At 40.1% G+C, this 19,374-nt stretch overlaps 1 protein-coding gene across 4 annotated transcripts in view; it reads left to right on the top strand.

Annotated features, from left to right (window-relative positions):
• Positions 1-19,152, top strand: part of sptlc3 (serine palmitoyltransferase, long chain base subunit 3) — a 43,562-nt gene extending 24,410 nt beyond the window's left edge. For 3 of the 4 annotated variants that reach the window (XM_057847642.1, XM_057847643.1, XM_057847644.1), the window contains 5 exons: positions 122-341; positions 8,986-9,112; positions 13,850-13,985; positions 17,335-17,464; positions 17,536-19,152. In XM_057847642.1, coding sequence (XP_057703625.1) covers positions 122-341; positions 8,986-9,112; positions 13,850-13,985; positions 17,335-17,464; positions 17,536-17,598 — 676 coding nt within the window. In that variant the 3' untranslated portion in view covers positions 17,599-19,152. Of the gene's footprint in view, positions 1-121; positions 342-8,985; positions 9,113-13,849; positions 14,053-17,334; positions 17,465-17,535 lie in introns of those variants that run through there. The other variant, XR_009064563.1, reaches the window with a different exon arrangement.
• The last annotated feature ends 222 nt before the right edge of the window (positions 19,153-19,374 follow it).

Below are 19,374 nucleotides of genomic sequence, written 5' to 3'. Positions count from 1 at the left end.
TATTGCTGTAATTCTCATGACCGGTCACCATTTTGAGACCACATTGTATGTTACTTTCCTTATAAAAGTGTGTCATGTCATTACTAAAATATTTTTCATTAATCCCATCCTTTGTCGTTAGCATGGAGGGCTCAGTGGTACGACTCCCTGAACTGATCGCTTTGAAGAAGAAATACAAGGCTTATCTGTACCTGGATGAGGCCCACAGCATCGGGGCAGTTGGGTCACGAGGCAGGGGTGTGACAGAGCTGTTTGGAGTGAACCCAGCAGATGTGGATGTGATGATGGGCACCTTCACCAAGAGCTTTGGTGCTGCTGGAGGCTATATTGCGGGCAAAAAAGTGAGTGACCATTCCTGGATTTTTCTGTGCCAGATTATAAACATTGTAGGATGTCTATGACTAATCTGCACAGTTTCGAAACTGATTTAACCGTCCTGTTCCGTCGACGGGTCAGATTTACCCGTTTTAAATGTTAGCACATCTTTTAAAGTGAAATTCCTGTTTGTGATTTTTTTTTTTTTTAATTATTTGGATGTTTACTCCCAGAGGTCAAATTGACCCATTTTTTCCAATAGTCTAATTTTTATTTATGAAACATGGATATTTTATATTAGGGTATTTATCCATAGAAGTCAAATATAATAGTCTAGTTTTTATTTATAAAACATCATAATTATATGTTAGGATATTTATTCATAGAGCTCAAATTGACCAACTTTTTGTCAACATAAAGTGTTTTTGGGTATTAAATGTGTTCTGCTTGGTTTAATGGAGGTTCGTGGCACATGTTTACGATTCAATTAAAGTTTTAAGAATTCAGTTTCTGACACTTTTAACTCTCATTGCCATTGACAGCGATAGACATCCAAGCCGTTTTGACTGGCAGTCAAAAATGGATCTTGACCTTTATCGCCGTCAATAGCACCAATCAGTTTGAGCCTAAGTTTTAAAATACTTTTTTGACACTTGCACATTCCTTGGGTCAAACTGACCCAACAAAACCTGAATAACAGGAGGGTTAACATTAGGAGATTATAAACAACCTAGCTAATAGCTACATGCTATTTAACTTATTTACTACAAAACATGTCACTTGACATGCCTTTGTTTCAAACGCCAAACGTTATTGTGTTCTATGGGTACATGAACACAGATCTTGCAAAAAGATCATATAAAATTTGTTGTTTCTACTCTTTCGTTCTTTAGTTATGAACAGTTGAACATCATAAACAACATTTTTTATATGTCATTGGTAGCGAATTACTTAACTGTCACGTTGATATCAGTCATTAAAAGAACACGGACCATGTCAAAATGAAATGCCATTTGGGAGATTTTTTTTGATGATTTAGGGCAGGGGTCCCCAAACTTTTTCCTGTGAGGGCCACATAGCTTTTCCCTTCTCTGATGAGGGGCCGGGTCAGTTTGTGACAGAAAAAGTGTGACGATTGCAGGAGTGCCTAAATGTAAAAATTTATTGTTTTTCAGAAAGCCACAATCAAATAACCCTATCTGGATTCTTCACGGAACAAAAGTAAATAAAATAAAAATAATAATAATTATTATAATATAATATAATATAATATAATATAACAATAACACTATTAATTAAATAGATAGTAACCAAATAACCCTCTCTGGGTTGTTCACAGAAAAAAAGTCAGGAAATAAATAACACTATTGGGAAAAAAAAAATATTCAGGGGGCCGGACCAAATGTGGAGGTGGGCCATATCCGGCCCGCGGGCTGTAGTTTGGGGACCACTGATTTAGGGCTACGAATAAATTTGACTTAACAGTTGACTTGACATCAAGAAAACCTGGTGACACATCAGGCTTATGAAGCACTGGTGAAAATCCTGGTGCTTATTAACTGACACTGAAATGCTTTGTAGTAGAGTTGTCAGATATTGTCAGGTATCCGATATTATTGGCTGATAAAAGCAATTTGAAATTATATCGGATAATATCAACATCAGTTTTTCAATATCGGTTTTAGGCCAATATGTATGTTGCCTTCAAAGTCAATGTAGAAGCCTCCTGCCTCTGTACAAGGGCTGGTCACAGCTTAGCACAGGAATTAGGCTAATGGATGCTTGGGATTCGTTATGTGAGCAGACCATTTGCATTCATGGTGCAAATATTAAATGAAAAATAATGAATATGTTACGTCCACGACCGCATATGTCGGTATCTGACTGATATCGGTATCAGATTTTTGGAGTTGGACAATATCGGTTATCGTGAAAGTTCTTCCCTTCTCTTAACTTATTTTAAGTAATCCTCACTCATTTGACTTCAATTAATGTTAGTATTGTGAACTTGATTAAATAACTTGAATTGACTTGCATGATCAGGTTTGTGGGCCATAGTCAAATGTTCTAAATACACTGATACCTCCATATACGAATTTAAATCATTCCAGGACCTGGTTTGTAAATCGAAATGGTTGTGTGTCGAGCGGGATTTTCCCCTAAGAATACGTTATAATTCGATTAATTTGTTCCACAGCCCAAAAACCTACACTGAATCCTTGATAAATACTGCAGATACAATTACAAATGGCAATTACACGTAGCAAAACTAATACATATCAGAACAACAATAATAAGAATAATAATGTAACACATCGGATTCTAATGCGGCGGTTGTTTTTTTGCATGCTGTTCCTGAACGCACCATGACTAACGAGAGAGTTACAGAAGTGCAGAAGAGTGGGAATTTTTTACTTTCTTTTTCATGTTCTGTTGTTGTTGTTGTAGGCTACGGCGGAGAGTAGCCGTGTTGTGTTGCGCAAGTTTTGAAATAAATTATTAAAAACCTGGCGACTTCCTTGCCGATGTTACAATAATAACAATAATGAGTCGTCCTCGAGATCGTAGACATATTCCGGCCGTATTTTAACCAGCGCACAACACGCTCATATTTTTTTATTATTTCCTTCTCAATTTCAATGATAAGCTTCACCTTTTCCCTTTTTTCACCACCTGCACAAACTTTCTTGGGGCCCATGTTGATTTCCCTCACAAGAAAATCCGCCTTGCGGTCATCTTGTGGGGAAACAACAAAATTAATAACGCTGTCATTAATCGTTGTAGACAAATGACGAGTATAATTTTACGTAGGATTTCGAAAAGATCGTATGTCGAGGTACCACTGTAAACTGAACTTGAAATGATAAGTTGTGTGAAACGATCACAGACTCACTCCAGATGCCTTTAAAAGAGCACATTGGCAATCGGGCAGTCAGCCATGGTGTTAAGGTGGCAGGCCGTGTTCGATCCCTGATTTGAGTCCAGTTTACTAGACTGTTCTAGACTTTTACTACTTAGTTACTAGTACTTTTCTACTTATTATTACTATTTATTACTTAGACCAGTGGTCCCCAAGCTTTTTGGCACCACGGACCGGTTTGATGGCCTTTTTTTCACGAACTGGCAATGTGTGGCAGAAAAATACAGTAAATAGAAAATAACACGACGAGGCTAAAAACGAACGTTAAGTGCAGGGAAAATTTAACTTACTATATGCTGAATCAATCTTTTATAACAGCGGCCTCTCCTAAAATTTAACAGCAAATATCCTTGGTCGCAGGCATAATGAATTATTCTCCAATCGCTAAAGGTTTCTTAGCTTTAGCAATCCGGCTCACCACGAGGTATGATGCTCTCAGTGCACTTTTAGCCACTAATTATGCAGAATGGGCTTGGTTATTGGCTCTTCTTTTGGCTCAGCAGGTGGCCTTATCCCCCTGAAATGCTGTCCAAAGACCTCGCCGCCTGCAGCACACAGCCAACAGGAGCTAGCGTCACCGTTTACATTGGCTGACGTTGCCACGCTGGGGTACTATAGGTGTGCAAACACCCCAGTAATGGTGGCCAACCACTAAAGGGCGACGTACACAAATCTCTACTCAGATGTAGGGCTGGATGATATGGCCTTCAGTACATATCGCGGTAAATTGAGCAGATTTACCTCGATAACGATAAATGACGATAAATTTGCCCAAGTGGACTGTTATATAATTTGAAAATCTGAATCAATGCATGAAATACAAATTAACCGTTTCTCGTTGATTCGTTTACCAGCTTTCAATTTAACAATTGAATATGCAGTCTGAACATAAACTAACTTGCGCTAGCTTATCCACTCCAGAGCCCTGAAACTCACAAATAACTTAAGGACTAACTGAATTTGTGGAAACTACATCAACTAACTAAACCCCTGCTAACTCGAAGATTAAGCCTTATGTCAAAAATCCTGAACTTCCGCCTTAAAGCCATATTGCTCTGTTGCCAATGAAACATTTAAGATTTTATGATTGCAGTAATGACACAGAACAAAGCAAGCACACACAGAAAAATAGCTGTGGCCATTAAACGGTCATATTATAGGCTTCACTGTTGGATTGTACTTTATGCTTTACACTCATAGCTTTCATGATGGTATCAGAGAAATCACACACACACACAGATACAAAATAACACGACATACTGATTGCTAGATGCAGTCCGTGCCCTTAAGTTCAGCCATTTCGACAAGGTTAGAGCCACTATATGAGTCGTCACGTTCATTTGTAGAGTTAGCCGCTAGCGTTAGCCTGTAGCCTGGCTACCAGTAGAAAGCACCGAAAGCACCCTCTCCTGAAATTGTGAGAACCAGGGAGGACAGCGGGTGAAAGCCCGTATTGAGGCCACCAAGAGTCTTAATGTCTGGTGAAAATTTGGCGAAGCTCCCTTAAGCCTGACTCCATCACATTTGCTTGTAGCGTTAGCCTACCAGGCTTCTGTTTGTTTGAGTTCTTGTTAACCACGTGACTTCATACATATGCACACTGACTGCTTTCTTAAAGGGGAATGAACATAGCTGCACAACACAGAATCAAAGCGGGATGAAAAGATTATATTTTCTTGTTTTATTAAATTACCGAATTTACCGATATGGTCAAAATTACGTCAGTTATCATGAAGAATTTCGGTCACGGTAAATTTTCGGTATACCGCCAGACTCTACTCGGATTTGTCAATAGTGTAGACAGGCATATTGATGTGTCAAGATGCATTGGCCAGAGTGCGGTCATTAACACATGATTTATTATTGCTCTGCGGCCCGGTAGCAAATGTGCCACGGACCGGTACCGGCCCCCGGCCCGGAGTTTGGGGATAATTGACTTAGACTGTTATTAGACTTCAAAGCGTTACCTTGTTTTTGTATGATTGTTTGTTTGTTTTCATCAAAATTTGAAAATTCAAGTAAAATTGGTTGACCTGAAAATTCAAGTTCGGCCAAATTTTAACCAGGTCACGATTTTAGTTGCGGAATAGATGCTAAACCTGGAAAAACTGACTTAACTGTTGTAGTACGTTACCTTGGTTTCCATGACAAGATGTTTAGGATTAACTGTAGGTACTTTGTCACTACCCATCTTTCACAAAGCTCACATACGTCCAACAAATGTTGTTCAGGCTTTTGTAATTCCGATTTACTCCATTAAGAAGTACACTTTAGAACTTTACCACATGGGTTTTGTAGCACTTGATTAGAATGCTGCAGAGGAAGTAGGCATGTTGTTTGAATTAAGTATTGCGAACGGAACCCTTCCTGTCCTTTTCTTATGTTGGCTCAGCCATAATAAGAAGGTACAGCTGGCAGATGGCCAGCCCCTTCTTGTGGCAACCTCAAAACTGTGTTCCAGATTTAACAACGCAGGCTTTAACAGTCATGATCATGTTTGAAGTACCAAAACTGCGCCTGGCTTGGCAGCTGGCTGTAGTAAAAGTTTAGGATGAATCAGACCAGATAGAACCCTTTCGATATAAAGGTATTTGTTTGTTGGTGAGTTTCTGGGTTGACCAACAAAGAACTCTACAAATGTTTTGCAGCGTTTTTTTAGTTTAATAGTTCCGGCTCCTTTTTAGATAATTTTGTTTTTGCACCACTCCTACTTTTGTGGATGACCACTGCAACATTAGTAATTGTGTTTGTGTCTGCGGCTGAGGGAAACTCTCTTCAGCTGTCACTTCACGCCCCAGATGTGAGATGGATGTTCTTTCTCGGACATGATGGTGATCTCGGTCACACCAAAATCCTGTGGTCAAAATCTTCAGTCTCTAAAATGAAAACAGATGTAACGTCAGTTTGGGATTTGTATCCTGGGTTTGAGCATTTCCCCTTAAATCCCCTCCTCTCACATTTGCGCGTGGAAGCCGCAGCCACCGCCCAGTAGGGACAGATGGCAAGAGTGGAAACGGTGGCCTAACGGCATCTCCGACCATGTGTCATCACCCGGCATTGTATGCTAGCTTTGAGTCTGCTCCAACCTTTTTAGTACTCTCCACACTCGGAGCACACACGATCAGATAGAGTTGCTGCAATCCTCCTTCTCACATCTTCACAACCAGCAGTCATCTCCTGATGACATGTCAGAAGAATGAGCACGACGGGGCTCATTTTGGTTCATTTCAGTTTTTCACTTTAGCTCCTGGAGAGTACAGCATGGGAGCTGTTCCAGAGCTCATTGATATATAAGTCAATATGATGACAGCTAGCTGTCCTGCAGATTTTTCTTCAGGTGTAGAGTGAACTTGGGCTACCTCTAGTGTTTTTTCCTAAGAATTGCATTTCATCCATTATCTTGGCCAGATGAATTTGAGAGAAAATGTACTACTTAGGAAATTGTTTCTGGAAGTAGTTTCTTAAACTGAGAATTCCATAAGTAAAGACGTATTTTCCATGTAAATGCCCTAATCCATTCCAAGCCCCCCAAAATTCAAACATAAATCTTTTATAAAGCATAAAGCACAAAACACATACATTAAAACCTTTAACAAGTACATGTTACATTCAGATTTTTGCACAATAATCATAAAATGAGAGTTGTGAACAATGTAAAAAACAAAGATTAGCGTGCAGAATAAAAGTTAATAAACTCACATAAAGCTGTGGGAACACCTCATTGCCCGAGGGTTGAATGAAAAGGATGCTGGAACATACATATATAGTAGGCCTTCTTAGCCAATTGGATGCCAGCAAGATGCTAGGAAAGAGCCAATGGCAGAGCAGCTATATGTTACTTTCAGTAAACTCTAGGAGTTGCGAGTAACAGCCCATACTGTATTTTTGCCTTTTGTATTCTGAAATTTCTTTCGTAACAACAGGCAATAGTTTCCCGCTGCAGCATGTCGTAACCTGAAAATTCCATATGTAAAGATGTTCGTAAGTATAGGCACCACTGTACATTGTACTGGACATTTTGAGTACACACTGAACAGTGAACCCAGTATAGTCGCTCTTTGGCTTTAGAAAAATTCATAATTTTTAACTCATTCACCCACTCACCAATAGCGTAAAGAGAAAAACCCCATATGCTCGTACTTGGGCCCGCTCGTCTCATCAGACCATAGGACATGCTTCCAGTAATCCATGTGCTTTGTTGACATGTCTTTAGCAAACTGTTTGTGGGCTGTCTTGGGTACCGTCTTCAGAAGAGGCCTACTCCAGGGGTGACAGCCATGCACACCAATTTGATGTAGAGTGCGGCGTATGGTCTGAGCACTAACAGGCTGACCCCCCACCTCTTCAATCTGTGCAGCAATGCTGACAGCACTTCTGTAACGAGTCACATGACATTTTGGAGGGAAAATGACAAACAGTGTTCAATTTGGACATTTAGGGATGTGCATTTTTTCATAGGGGTGTACTCACTTTTGTTGCCAGGAGTTTAGATATTAATGGCTATGTTTTGAGTTATTTTGAGGGGAAAATAAATTAACTCTATTATATAAGCTGCACACGGACTACTTTTCATTGTGTCAGTTTCCTTTTTGTCAGTGTTGTCCCATGAAAAGACATACTTAAATATCTGCAGAAATGCGACGGGTGTACTCACTTTTGTGATACACTGTAAATAGATACATTTCTATGCATTTTAGGAGTTCTGGGGATGTCCCTTTTTTTTTCGCCACCTGTACAGCTTTGGGCGCATGTGGAGTGTCCCTTATTTATATTTCTTAAAGGTGGAAACCCCTACTTTTGAAACATGTCTCAAATTACTGCAGCATTTCTTTCAGTAAAAGACAACAAAAGTAAAGTAGACAAACTGAACTGTCCAGGGATTGTTGCTCCAGTCCAGCCCCCTTCCTCTGGCTAGCAGTCCTGCTGTTGCAGCCTCAAACTCTTTGCGTTTGTTTTGCCTTCAAATGTTTAATCAGGTTTGAGGTATTGAAACTGGCCGATTTAAATCCACCTCTCGAAACTTTCAGGCCGCAAATTTGACATGCAGCCATTGTACTTGACGGAGATTATAAGCTGAAATACTTTCAGACCGCAGACATTTTCCTCTTCTAGTTTGTTTTTCCTACTTATGAAAAAGCTGCTCCGGCATTGGTTAAGAGCAGCTATTGGCCCACTCTCATTGGTCTGGAGCAGGCCAATAGCGATAGCTGCTTGGCCTGCAAAGTGATCACGTGTGATCACACAACAGAGAGTGTCGTGAGCGTCAGGAGAAAAAAAGGCTGCGGTCAAATGTTATAATACTGGACTGGCAAATGGTATCAGCGCCCTCTTTGTTGGTACTCACCAATACCGATACCATCATTTTGGGCTGGATTGGCCCCCCTTGCCGATACTGGTATCGGTACCGGTGCATCTTTAGTCACAACCCCCTTTCCTCCTCCTTCCTCCTGCTTTGCTCTCTCCGTGTGTGATTCAACCAAAGGTGCTGAAGACTGGTTGGAGGAATTTCTATGTGTATAGAAGGTTGGGAAAACCTTGAGAACTTAAAAGCGAGTGCTGGCAGCTGAGACTAGCTTGGATTGTTGGTTCAATAGTTAGCACGCTCAATTACCACATTGATAATAAAAACTTACTTTATTCCTCATTTACCTCATTTATTTAAATATTTTTGCTAATCGCAACAGGGTTCAGCTAATCTACAGTACAGTATTTGTTTCAGTGGTTGTCATGCCATCATACTTTGTTTACAGGAGTTGATCGACTACCTGCGTAGCCGGTCCCACAGTGCCATGTACACCTCGGGCATGTCTCCTCCTATCGCTGAGCAGATCATACGGGCAATCAAGTGCATCACGGGACAAGATGGCAGTACAGAGGGTAAGATTCGTGTCAGTACCCGTTTGATAAATTCTAGCTGCCCTGCTATGTAAAACTTTACACCTGCGCATATTTTTTATAGAAACAAAAGCAATACGAACCCAGAGGGCTGTACCAATGTTAGCATTAGGAGTATGTCCAGACCCGTAGGGGAAGACAAACAGCTGCTCGGTCCGAAAATATGGTAACAATTACAAGGGTCTGCAGTGGTAGAAAGAAAGGAGGTTGGAGGGCGTGCAGTACCCCAGCACACGTGACCCTCACATAAAGGAAATCATTTTCATGTGTGTTTTAAGGAACCGTAGACCTCTGAATAGTTTCTGCTTTAATGGCATCAGACACGAGGGCAGGGAAGTAGTCATTAGTTGCAGTACCACCAAAGAACCAGCCCTCCCCGTTCCTTACCATGTTAGGACTTGCAAGAAGAAGAACTGGGCTTAAAGAGGTAGAACACAGCCTGGTTTGTGCCCCTGAATATTAACGCCAAGGGAAAAGGTCACCAGAATCCTGCAGGTCACTGGAAGTGCTTCAATAGTCCTCCGGTGCTTTAATCATCAATATGACAGACAAGACTCTGGACTATGCAATTATATTGGAGTGTCTGGCTCTAAGCCTAACTTGCTTTGCAACAAACATTGCCAAAAGAAATAGCTGTGAGACAAGCAAATGCTCATTCACAAATAATGTTTCCAACGTCCAACCAATCACCAATAACCGGAGGTTTAATTTATCTTTGTTTGTGCCAGATTACTTTCATCATTATTAGAGATGTGACTGAAAACCTTTAGCCCAAAATAGCGAAAATTCCATTTTCGATTTTCATTTAAAAGGCCGAAGGTATAGTGTGAAGAACCGTAGTCCTCTTGTAATGACGTAACCAAAACACGGCGAGAAGCAACACTACTTACTGGCTCACAGCCAACATGTCTGCAGTTTGGAAGTATTTTGAGGTATCAAAGAAATATATAAATTATTAAATGAAGGAAAATAAAATAAATTTGTTTCATCGCTGCTACACGCACGTTCTGAAGTTGCTTTCCATTGATGTCCTGTCATCACATCGAGTACAGTGCATTTGAGCCCGTGCGTGGATAGTTTAGAGTTTAAGCTAACAATATACAAATAAAGTAGTATTTAAATGCATACATGTGCATTTACTGTGGTTTAGTGCGATATGTTTATAGCACGACCACTTCCTCTTTTCGTCACATTTTTACAGCGACTTCCACACCCTCTCTGCCAGTCGCCATTTAATCCAGCCGGGAGCGACTTCGCTCTGCTTCGTCACCGCTAGAACTTGGCTCACTCGCCTAGCTATCGATCGATTCCACTTGTTCCACAAGGAAACACTGTCTTATTTTAAGGAATAGGAGAGATTGTAATTGCCTCCTAAAGGGCTTTACTAGTTTCAGCAAGAACGGGATAGTTTTTTTTTTGTTCCACACAAACGTATGTCAAGATCTTATTTAGCTTAGCAATTGGAGGCGTGAGATACATTTTTCGAGTGTCCTAAACTTTAAAGAAAGCGCATTTATTAAGGTTTCATCGGCCATGACATGTGATGCTATGACGATGCCAGCACCGTTCAGAGTTTGCCACAAACGCACCCTCTCATGGGGTTTCAGAATTGGCACCTTTGTTGTATAATGTTGTAAAATGTTGTAGAACAAATGGAAAAGCAAAGAGCATTAAGGGGTTGTTGTTGTTTTTTTTTTAATGAAATAAAAAATCAAGTACATGCTTGTGTATTTTTTGGCTTTTCGGCCAAATGATTCCAGTTTTCAGTTCATCCCTAATCATTATCCCTCACTCCATCGCTCTCGTTTTTTCTCTTGAACGTAGAATTTCACACTAGAAAGCAAACTGGTGTCAGGAGCTTGGAAACACGGCAAAACTCCAACAAAGAGAACCTTTGCACAGTCTGACCCACTCCTTAAAATTTCTGTCTGGCATCGGGTTTTTGACATCCTTGCCCCCCCCCTCCCCCTTTCCCATGTCTCTATTTCTTCAGCCTTCTGGCATGATGCTGCATCATGTTTTCCCACATTTATTTCCAATAGTCTCCCAGGTCTAAGTTTCTCATGGTATGATAACCTAGAGAAAAAATATCACAGTATCAAAATCAAAGGTTTAAACGTACAGTGGTACATCGACATACGATTGCTTCAACATACGATCTATTCCACATCCGACGTAAAATTTGACTTTCCATTTGTTTATGGCGGAAAACACTAAGTGACTTGAAGTTCTGCTCTAAGACCCCTAATTTGGCCAAATTTCAAAATTGTCCTATATGCATGAGTGATACATCATTGGAAAGCTTAAAATCTCAATTTTCTAAACTCCATGTAGCCTGTATCACCGAGTGTCAAGACACAGCTGTGAATGGCCACAGCTGGATTTTGGGGGGATTTTATGGGTGAAACATGGTAATATAACAAGGGTCGTGATGCAGAAATCGCAGACATCAAGAAATGGTCGAGATTTTCATTTTCATATATTTACCCTTTTAAACGTTTTATTCAATTTTTCTTTGTTTGGATCCATCATTTATCATCTAAAATATTGGGGAAAATGCGACGGTAACGAAAAAAATACAAGCGATAGTTATGAGATAGATATGTGACTTTTTTTACAGACGCTAATTTTTTCATTGTGACCTAATTTGTTTAAAAGTTTAAAATATGCGAGTGATTAAGTTTTTTTTTTTTTTTTACCTAGATATTAGACATCAATTAATGATTGTAAGCTAAAAATGACAGACATTTCGTATATTTAATACGATTACTTACCTTCTTTTTATGGCTAGGTTGAAACAAAAGCGGTTGCGCGACATCTGTAAACAGGGGTTTCCAGGGTAAAACAGACAAATTAAAAATAGTTCGGGGACTTAATGCGCCATGAATCTGCTATGGCAGCATATAGACATATTGTTCCATCAAACACAACAGTTCTTTCGGCTTAAAGCACAGCAGTTTATTTTAAAGTGGGGTGCAAGAGCAGAAACTGCTTTTTCAGCCTTGTCTGTGTTTTCCGCCATATACATCCGATGACATGCTCGAAATATGATGATTTATGACAGCGCCGCAGTTTCTTTGTTTTCCCGCAAGACGAACACACGGCGGATTTTCATGTGAGAGAAATCAACATGGGCTCCAAGAATGTTTGTGCACATAGTGAAAAAAGGTAAAATGTGAGGCTTACCATTGAAACGAAGATGGAAATGATTGAAAACTAGGAATGTGGTGTGCGCGTCCGTGAACTGGGTCTACAATACGGCCATAGCATATAGATCTCGACGGTCCTCCTCTGACCTCCGTTCACCAGTCTTGATAAGTTAAGGTGACATTTATTATTATTATAACATCGCCAAAGAAATCGCCAGCTTCGTCAGGTTTGTAATAATTTATTTCAGAACTTGTGCAACACCCATACGCTTACTGTCCGCTACAGCTGACGCCAGCAACAAAACATGAAAAGTGATAGTAAAAACTCTAATGCACCTCTCTTTACTCTGTCACGTCAGCCACACGGTGCGTTCATGTACACCACGCAAAACACATCTGCCACATTAGAACCCGACTCGTTACATTATTACAGGTATTATTAATTATTATTACTATTATAATACTATTATTCCGAATTTTTATTCATAATTTATTTGTTTTGCGCTGTGTAATTGCTATTTGCAATATTACCAGAGATATTTATGAAAGATTTAGTATAGGTTTTCGGGCTGGGGAACGAATTAATGCAATTATAATGTATTCTTTAAGGGAAAATCCTGTTCGACATACGACCATTTCGACTTAGAAACAAGGTCCTGGAACGAATTAACTTCATATGTAGAGGTACCACTGTATTCATTTGTGAAATTGAGGTTAAAAACCAATTTTATTCCCAAAATAACAAGCAGAACTATTAACAATTCAACTTTGAAACGGTGTCAGCAATCCATTCATTGGCTTTAAAGTAGCTTACAACCACTGTAAAACACAACACAAGAAAATGTTGATTAAAATGTTAACAACCAAAAAGGGGGAAAAAAAACGTCTTGTATTTACGTCTCTGCTCTTTTAAATAAAAAACACCAGCGCACCACTTGTTTAGTCTTGTAACCTTCACTCTTTAAAACTTTGGGATACCTTCAAAATGGTTATCGGCACTCTCAGGTAATCGAAGGTAAACAGAGCCATGCTTCAGTGCACAGCTGGGCTAGCAATAGAACACTAGCTTGTTAAGTAACAACTGTGATGGAAGTGTGGGGGATGGCACTGCTGGCACATTTGATGGGTTTGGAATACCTGAAATGCAGATGACACATTGGCATTTAATGTGTTTGTGTATTTTGTATACAAAAAGAATGTCACAATCTGCAAGGACTCAGTCTGGCAACGTGCGTGCTTGCACAGCATGCCCGCCTGTGGACAAAACTGAACCATCTGCTGCTGCAGCTGAGTTGTAATCACCATCAACTTCATAGGGGAGGCTGCACAGGCCCAGATGGAGGTGTAGGCCTCACATATTAAGATAAGAACTCACGTTGCTTTAGTTTCTGCTGACAGCTGAGGCACATTGAACATGTATTCAAACTAAGTTAAACAAAAAACACAATCTTAAAACGTGTGTTGCGTTCTTTACGCTGTACTTGCTTGAGTAAAACTGCCCAACCAACAAACATTCATCCAATCCTAACAGCATCACTCTGCACAATTCAACTCTCTCTTCTTGTTGAAGGTATCAGGCGCATCCGACAATTGGCTCAGAACACCAGATACTTCCGAACAAGGGTGAAGAAAATGGGTTTCATCATCTACGGCAACGACGATTCCCCCGTGGTCCCAATACTACTCTACATGCCGGGAAAAGTGGTGTAAGGATGCTCCAGTTGTATAGACAGACGTCTTCTTGGCTGCACTACACTTCTTGTCAGATGAACTGTGCGTGGTCCCATTTTGAAGCATTAAATGCTGAGTGTTGTTTGTTGTCACAAGCAATTTTCAGCCACATTACGATGTTAAATGTTGAAGTGATTTGAACGGCTGCCGCGGCCCACATTTAAAAGTTTCCATGAATCACTGGTGTGGACCGCTGGGGTCGACTTGTATCTGTAACTGCTGAAAAAAAAAACATCAGGTAGCTATTATGCAGAACCCACTCAGGTATAATGTGTCTTCCAGTGCGCATTGACGTGCAAGAACGTTTTAATCCCGGGGAAAGAGTTACTGCATGATCATATGACAAGACAGAATGGTTTTGTGTTTAGAGGCAAAGACCCAAATTAGAACGTATTAGCTTGAAAGGCACTTGATAGGATGCAGATCATCACCACAGTTAAGGCAATTAAATTATGAACCTTTTAAACTATAAATCCATCCCTTGGAAATCATCCTACAGTGCCTTGCAAAAGTATTCGGCCCCCTTGAACCTTGCAACCTTTCGCCACATTTCAGGCTTCAAACATAAAGATATCAAATTTTAATTTTTTGTCAAGAATCAACAAGAAGTGGGACACAATTGTGAAGTGGAACAAAATTTATTGGATAATTCAAACTTTTTTAACAAATAAAAAACTGAAAAGTGGGGCGTGCAATATTATTCGGCCCCCTTGCGTTAATACTTTGTAGCGCCACCTTTTGCTCCAATTACAGCTGCAAGTCGCTTGGGGTATGTTTCTATCAGTTTTGCACATCGAGAGACTGACATTCTTGCCCATTCTTCCTTGCAAAACAGCTCGAGCTCAGTGAGGTTGGATGGAGAGTGTTTGTGAACAGCAGTCTTCAGCTCTTTCCACAGATTCTCCATTGGATTCAGGTCTGGACTTTGACTTGGCCATTCTAACACCTGGATACGTTTATTTTTGAACCATTCCATTGTAGATTTGGCTTTATGTTTTGGATCATTGTCCTGTTGGAAGATAAATCTCCGTCCCAGTCTCAGATCTTGTGCAGATACCAACAGGTTTTCTTCCAGAATGTTCCTGTATTTGGCTGCATCCATCTTCCCGTCAATTTTAACCATCTTCCCTGTCCCTGCTGAAGAAAAGCAGGCCCAAACCATGATGCTGCCACCACCATGTTTGACAGTGGGGATGGTGTGTTCAGGGTGATGAACTGTGTTGCTTTTACGCCAAACATATCGTTTTGCATTGTGGCCAAAAAGTTCAATTTTGGTTTCATCTGACCAGAGCACCTTCTTCCACATGTTTGGTGTGTCTCCCAGGTGGCTTGTGGCAAACTTTAAACGAGATTTTTTTATGGATATCTTTGAGAAATGGCTTTCTTCTTGCCACTCTTCCATAAAGGCCAGATTTGTGCAGTGTACGACTGATTGTTGTCCTATGGACAGACTCTCCCACCTCAGCTGTAGATCTCTGCAGTTCATCCAGAGTGATCATGGGCCTCTTGGCTGCATCTCTGATCAGTTTTCTCCTTGTTTGAGAAGAAAGTTTGGAAGGACGGCCGGGTCTTGGTAGATTTGCAGTGGTCTGATGCTCCTTCCATTTCAATATGATGGCTTGCACAGTGCTCCTTGAGATGTTTAAAGCTTGGGAAATCTTTTTGTATCCAAATCCGGCTTTAAACTTCTCCACAACAGTATCTTGGACCTGCCTGGTGTGTTCCTTGGTTTTCATAATGCTCTCGGCACTTTAAACGGAACCCTGATACTATCACAGAGCAGGTGCATTTATACGGAGACTTGATTACACACAGGTGGATTCTATTTATCATCATCGGTCATTTAGGACAACATTGGATCATTCAGAGATCCTCACTGAACTTCTGGAGTGAGTTTGCTGCACTGAAAGTAAAGGGGCCGAATAATATTGCACGCCCCACTTTTCAGTTTTTTGTTAAAAAAGTTTAAATTATCCAATAAATGTTGTTCCACTTCACGATTGTGTCCCACTTGTTGTTGATTCTTGACAAAAAAATTAAATTTCATATCTTTATGTTTGAAGCTTGAAATGTGGCGAAAGGTTGCAAGATTCAAGGGGGCCGAATACTTTTGCAAGGCACTGTAAATGATTATTTTTTCCATTGTGAAATCTAGAAAATGATGGGGGGGGAGAAAATGTTAAACCACACATAACAGACAGCACTAAGATGTATTTGGATTCTGTATGACCCAAGTCTATTTCAAACAAAACTGAATGGTAACAGTCTGATTAATTAGTAGTACAGTGGTACCTGTACTTACAAACGTCTCTACATACAGAATTTTCAGGTTAAGACAAGCCTCGACAGGAAAATATCACCTTGTTGTTATGAAACAAATTTCAGGATACGAAAGGCAAAAATATAGTATAGCTGTTACTCTCAGCATCCAGAGTATACATAACATACTTATAGCTGCTCTGCCATTGGCTATTGTCTCGCATTCCTGGCATCCAATTGGCTAAGAGGGACCTCTACTGTATGTGTATGTGTGTATCTCAGCGTTCCCCGTCATTCGCCCATCATGTTCCGACAGCTTTACATGAGTATTAACTTTTATTCTTGATTTCTAAGATTATGTACAACTCTGGTTTTATGTTTATTGTGCAATAATCTAATTTTAACATGTATTTGTTACACGTTTTGATGCATTTTTATGCATTATAAAAGATTTTTGTCTGAATTTTGGCTTGCAACGGATTAGGGCATTTACATGGAAAACGTGTCTCTAGTAGACATATGCCGGTTACCTGTTTCAAGGTATACCGTGGTATGAAAACGTCATGTTTTGAAAACCGCAACGTTTTTCCGTCAAACCGTCCTTACGGTATTAGATATTTTTTATGTCCCAAAAACTTGAGCGTGAAAGCGCCACAAACTAAAAACATGCATTTCAATATAAAAAGGTCAATAATACAATTGAACACACATTGCCAAAGGCAGAACGCAAACGTGGCCATAGCTATTAAGTTATTTAGATAACTATAGCATAAAGCACATGCTAACAAGTTTACCAAACCATCAGTGTCACTCCAAAACACCAAAATAACATGTGAAATGATATCATAATGTGTTAATAATTTCACACATAAGTCGCTCCTGAGTATAAGTCGCACCCCCAGCCAAACTATGAAAAAAAACTGCGACTTATAGTCCGAAAAATACGGGTAGTTCAAAATGCCAAATCTAGTCATAGCTTTGTAAACATTACAAAAATGTAATGAATGTAGTTTTGAATCTTCTTTATGTACATATAACACATTGCTTTTCTCTGTCACTGACCAGAGCTTTCGCTCGGGAAATGCTTGAAAGGAAAATTGCTGTGGTCGTGGTCGGCTTCCCCGCCACACCAATAACCGAAGCCCGCGCTCGCTTCTGTATATCTGCTGCCCACACCCAAGACATGCTTGACGAGGTACGTCCCATACAGACTTGCTCAATCGCAAGCGCGCAGACAAAAACACTGAATCCTTGATGTGTCCGCAGGTGCTACACCACCTGGACGAGGTCGGAGACGCGCTAGGTCTGAAGTTCTCTCGACGGAAATAATCCTGCTTGTTTGACATCTGTAACGACACTCGTCACTCTTGACATCTTGACTTGACTGTCAAAACACGTCTCCACAAAGAAACAGAACACAAAGGAACCTATTTTCATGAACGGCATAAATCAGGCATACAGTGTAACTCTGCATCGGAGACTGGTCTACTAGTAGTGTTGGTCATTTCACGGCCGGTGGATCTGGAAGAGGATAACTTTTGCCGCTGCGTTAAATCTTGGCCTATCAAATAGACTCGTCTGATTCTCTTCAAATGTGGCACACTACAGTGATGGTCTTGACATGAACGGTTTGACTGGTAAATATGTAGCAGACCTTGCATTGGCACAAATAAACCACTCGCCAGGAGCACTGTCCACGAAAATAAAGCCCACACTGTTTAGACTTCAGAAGTGCCCAGTAAAAACTTGCAGGATTTTTTGATCAGCAAATTATGTTGAGTGTCTGACCATCTTGCACTTGGAATTGCCTTAAATCTCCCTGGATTCTCTCCAGTTTATGCTATGTACCAAATATACCGAATTTGATGGGCATCTTTCTTGAGCCATTGACATTACATTGTCAAAGTGAGCAAGCAGCACTCAAGCGTGAACAATAATTTAGGGGGTGGCAGTATAACCAAAATGTATACATTTTTTAACATGAAACTGACAAAAATTTCTAGATTGATGGCAGCAAAACTGGTTAAATGAATAGTAGGTGTATTCATTTGAAATCATCAGTCACAACAGACGGTACACTTGTACGGTGCCATTCAAAACAGATTGATGATGCTCACAGCTGGTTACACTAAAAGCTCATTGGTTCCAAGCAAATACTTTTAATTACCCTGTAAAGGTAAATGGGAAAAAACAACAAAAGAAATTATTTAAATGATTAAATATTGACAAATTGAAGTTACAGCACCAGCACATCAAAAAGTACTGTATAGGCAGAGGTGTTTGTCCACTTGATCACTACGACAACAAGTGAAAATGTCCTTGTTGGGTGAATAGAATTATAGTTCGCACACGACTAGCGTGCGTGGAGTGCAGACAGCTGTGTCGATTCAAATACAAGTGTATGTGTTGCGTGAGAGATGTAAGAAAGGGTCCAGACTTGTATAGTGCCACCCACGTTCTGTTGCAAGAGGGCCAAATCTTGGCAAAATGTGTTTCTGTGTGCATGAAATTTTTTTTTAATACCAAGATGTTTCAACAAACTTTCAACCAAATCTGAAGTTTGTCAAATGTTGTTTAATAAATTAAGGCCTTTATATGTTCTGGATCAATGTATGGATTATAATTTTTGGGGGGTCTTTTGTATTAAATCATGTTGCCTAATATATTCACTTTTTGTAATGTGTTATGCAGAATTTTCCGGCGACATTTTTACACAGCTGCAAGATTAGATCCTATGCACCAGATTAAAACATACTGTCCTTGTAACAAGTCATTTCATTCCAGAAATTATAGAAATGTCACTAAGAACTGTCATTCAGGGTAAATGATAACCTCTGTGTAGATAATCGGTCATTTAGCCATTACATCTTTGACGTGTGATTAAATCCCCCCAAACCCTGAGGAGGATGCAGAGTGTTTGGGCTTGTTTTGTTGGGAGACGGCTTATATTTTTCACAGCTTCACTGTTGATGTTTTAAAGACCTTCTTGTTCCCTTTGACGCACACAAACTGCAACGGTTGTGAAGGTAAGCACGCGGGGTATGCAGCACCTGAGCCAACAGAAACCTAAACCGGCAATTAACGCAATGAGCTCCAAATTCTCCT

This window comes from Corythoichthys intestinalis, chromosome 10 (assembly GCF_030265065.1).
Source record: "Corythoichthys intestinalis isolate RoL2023-P3 chromosome 10, ASM3026506v1, whole genome shotgun sequence".
Lineage (NCBI taxonomy): Eukaryota > Metazoa > Chordata > Actinopteri > Syngnathiformes > Syngnathidae > Corythoichthys > Corythoichthys intestinalis.
This window is presented reverse-complemented; position numbering and strand designations above follow the sequence as displayed.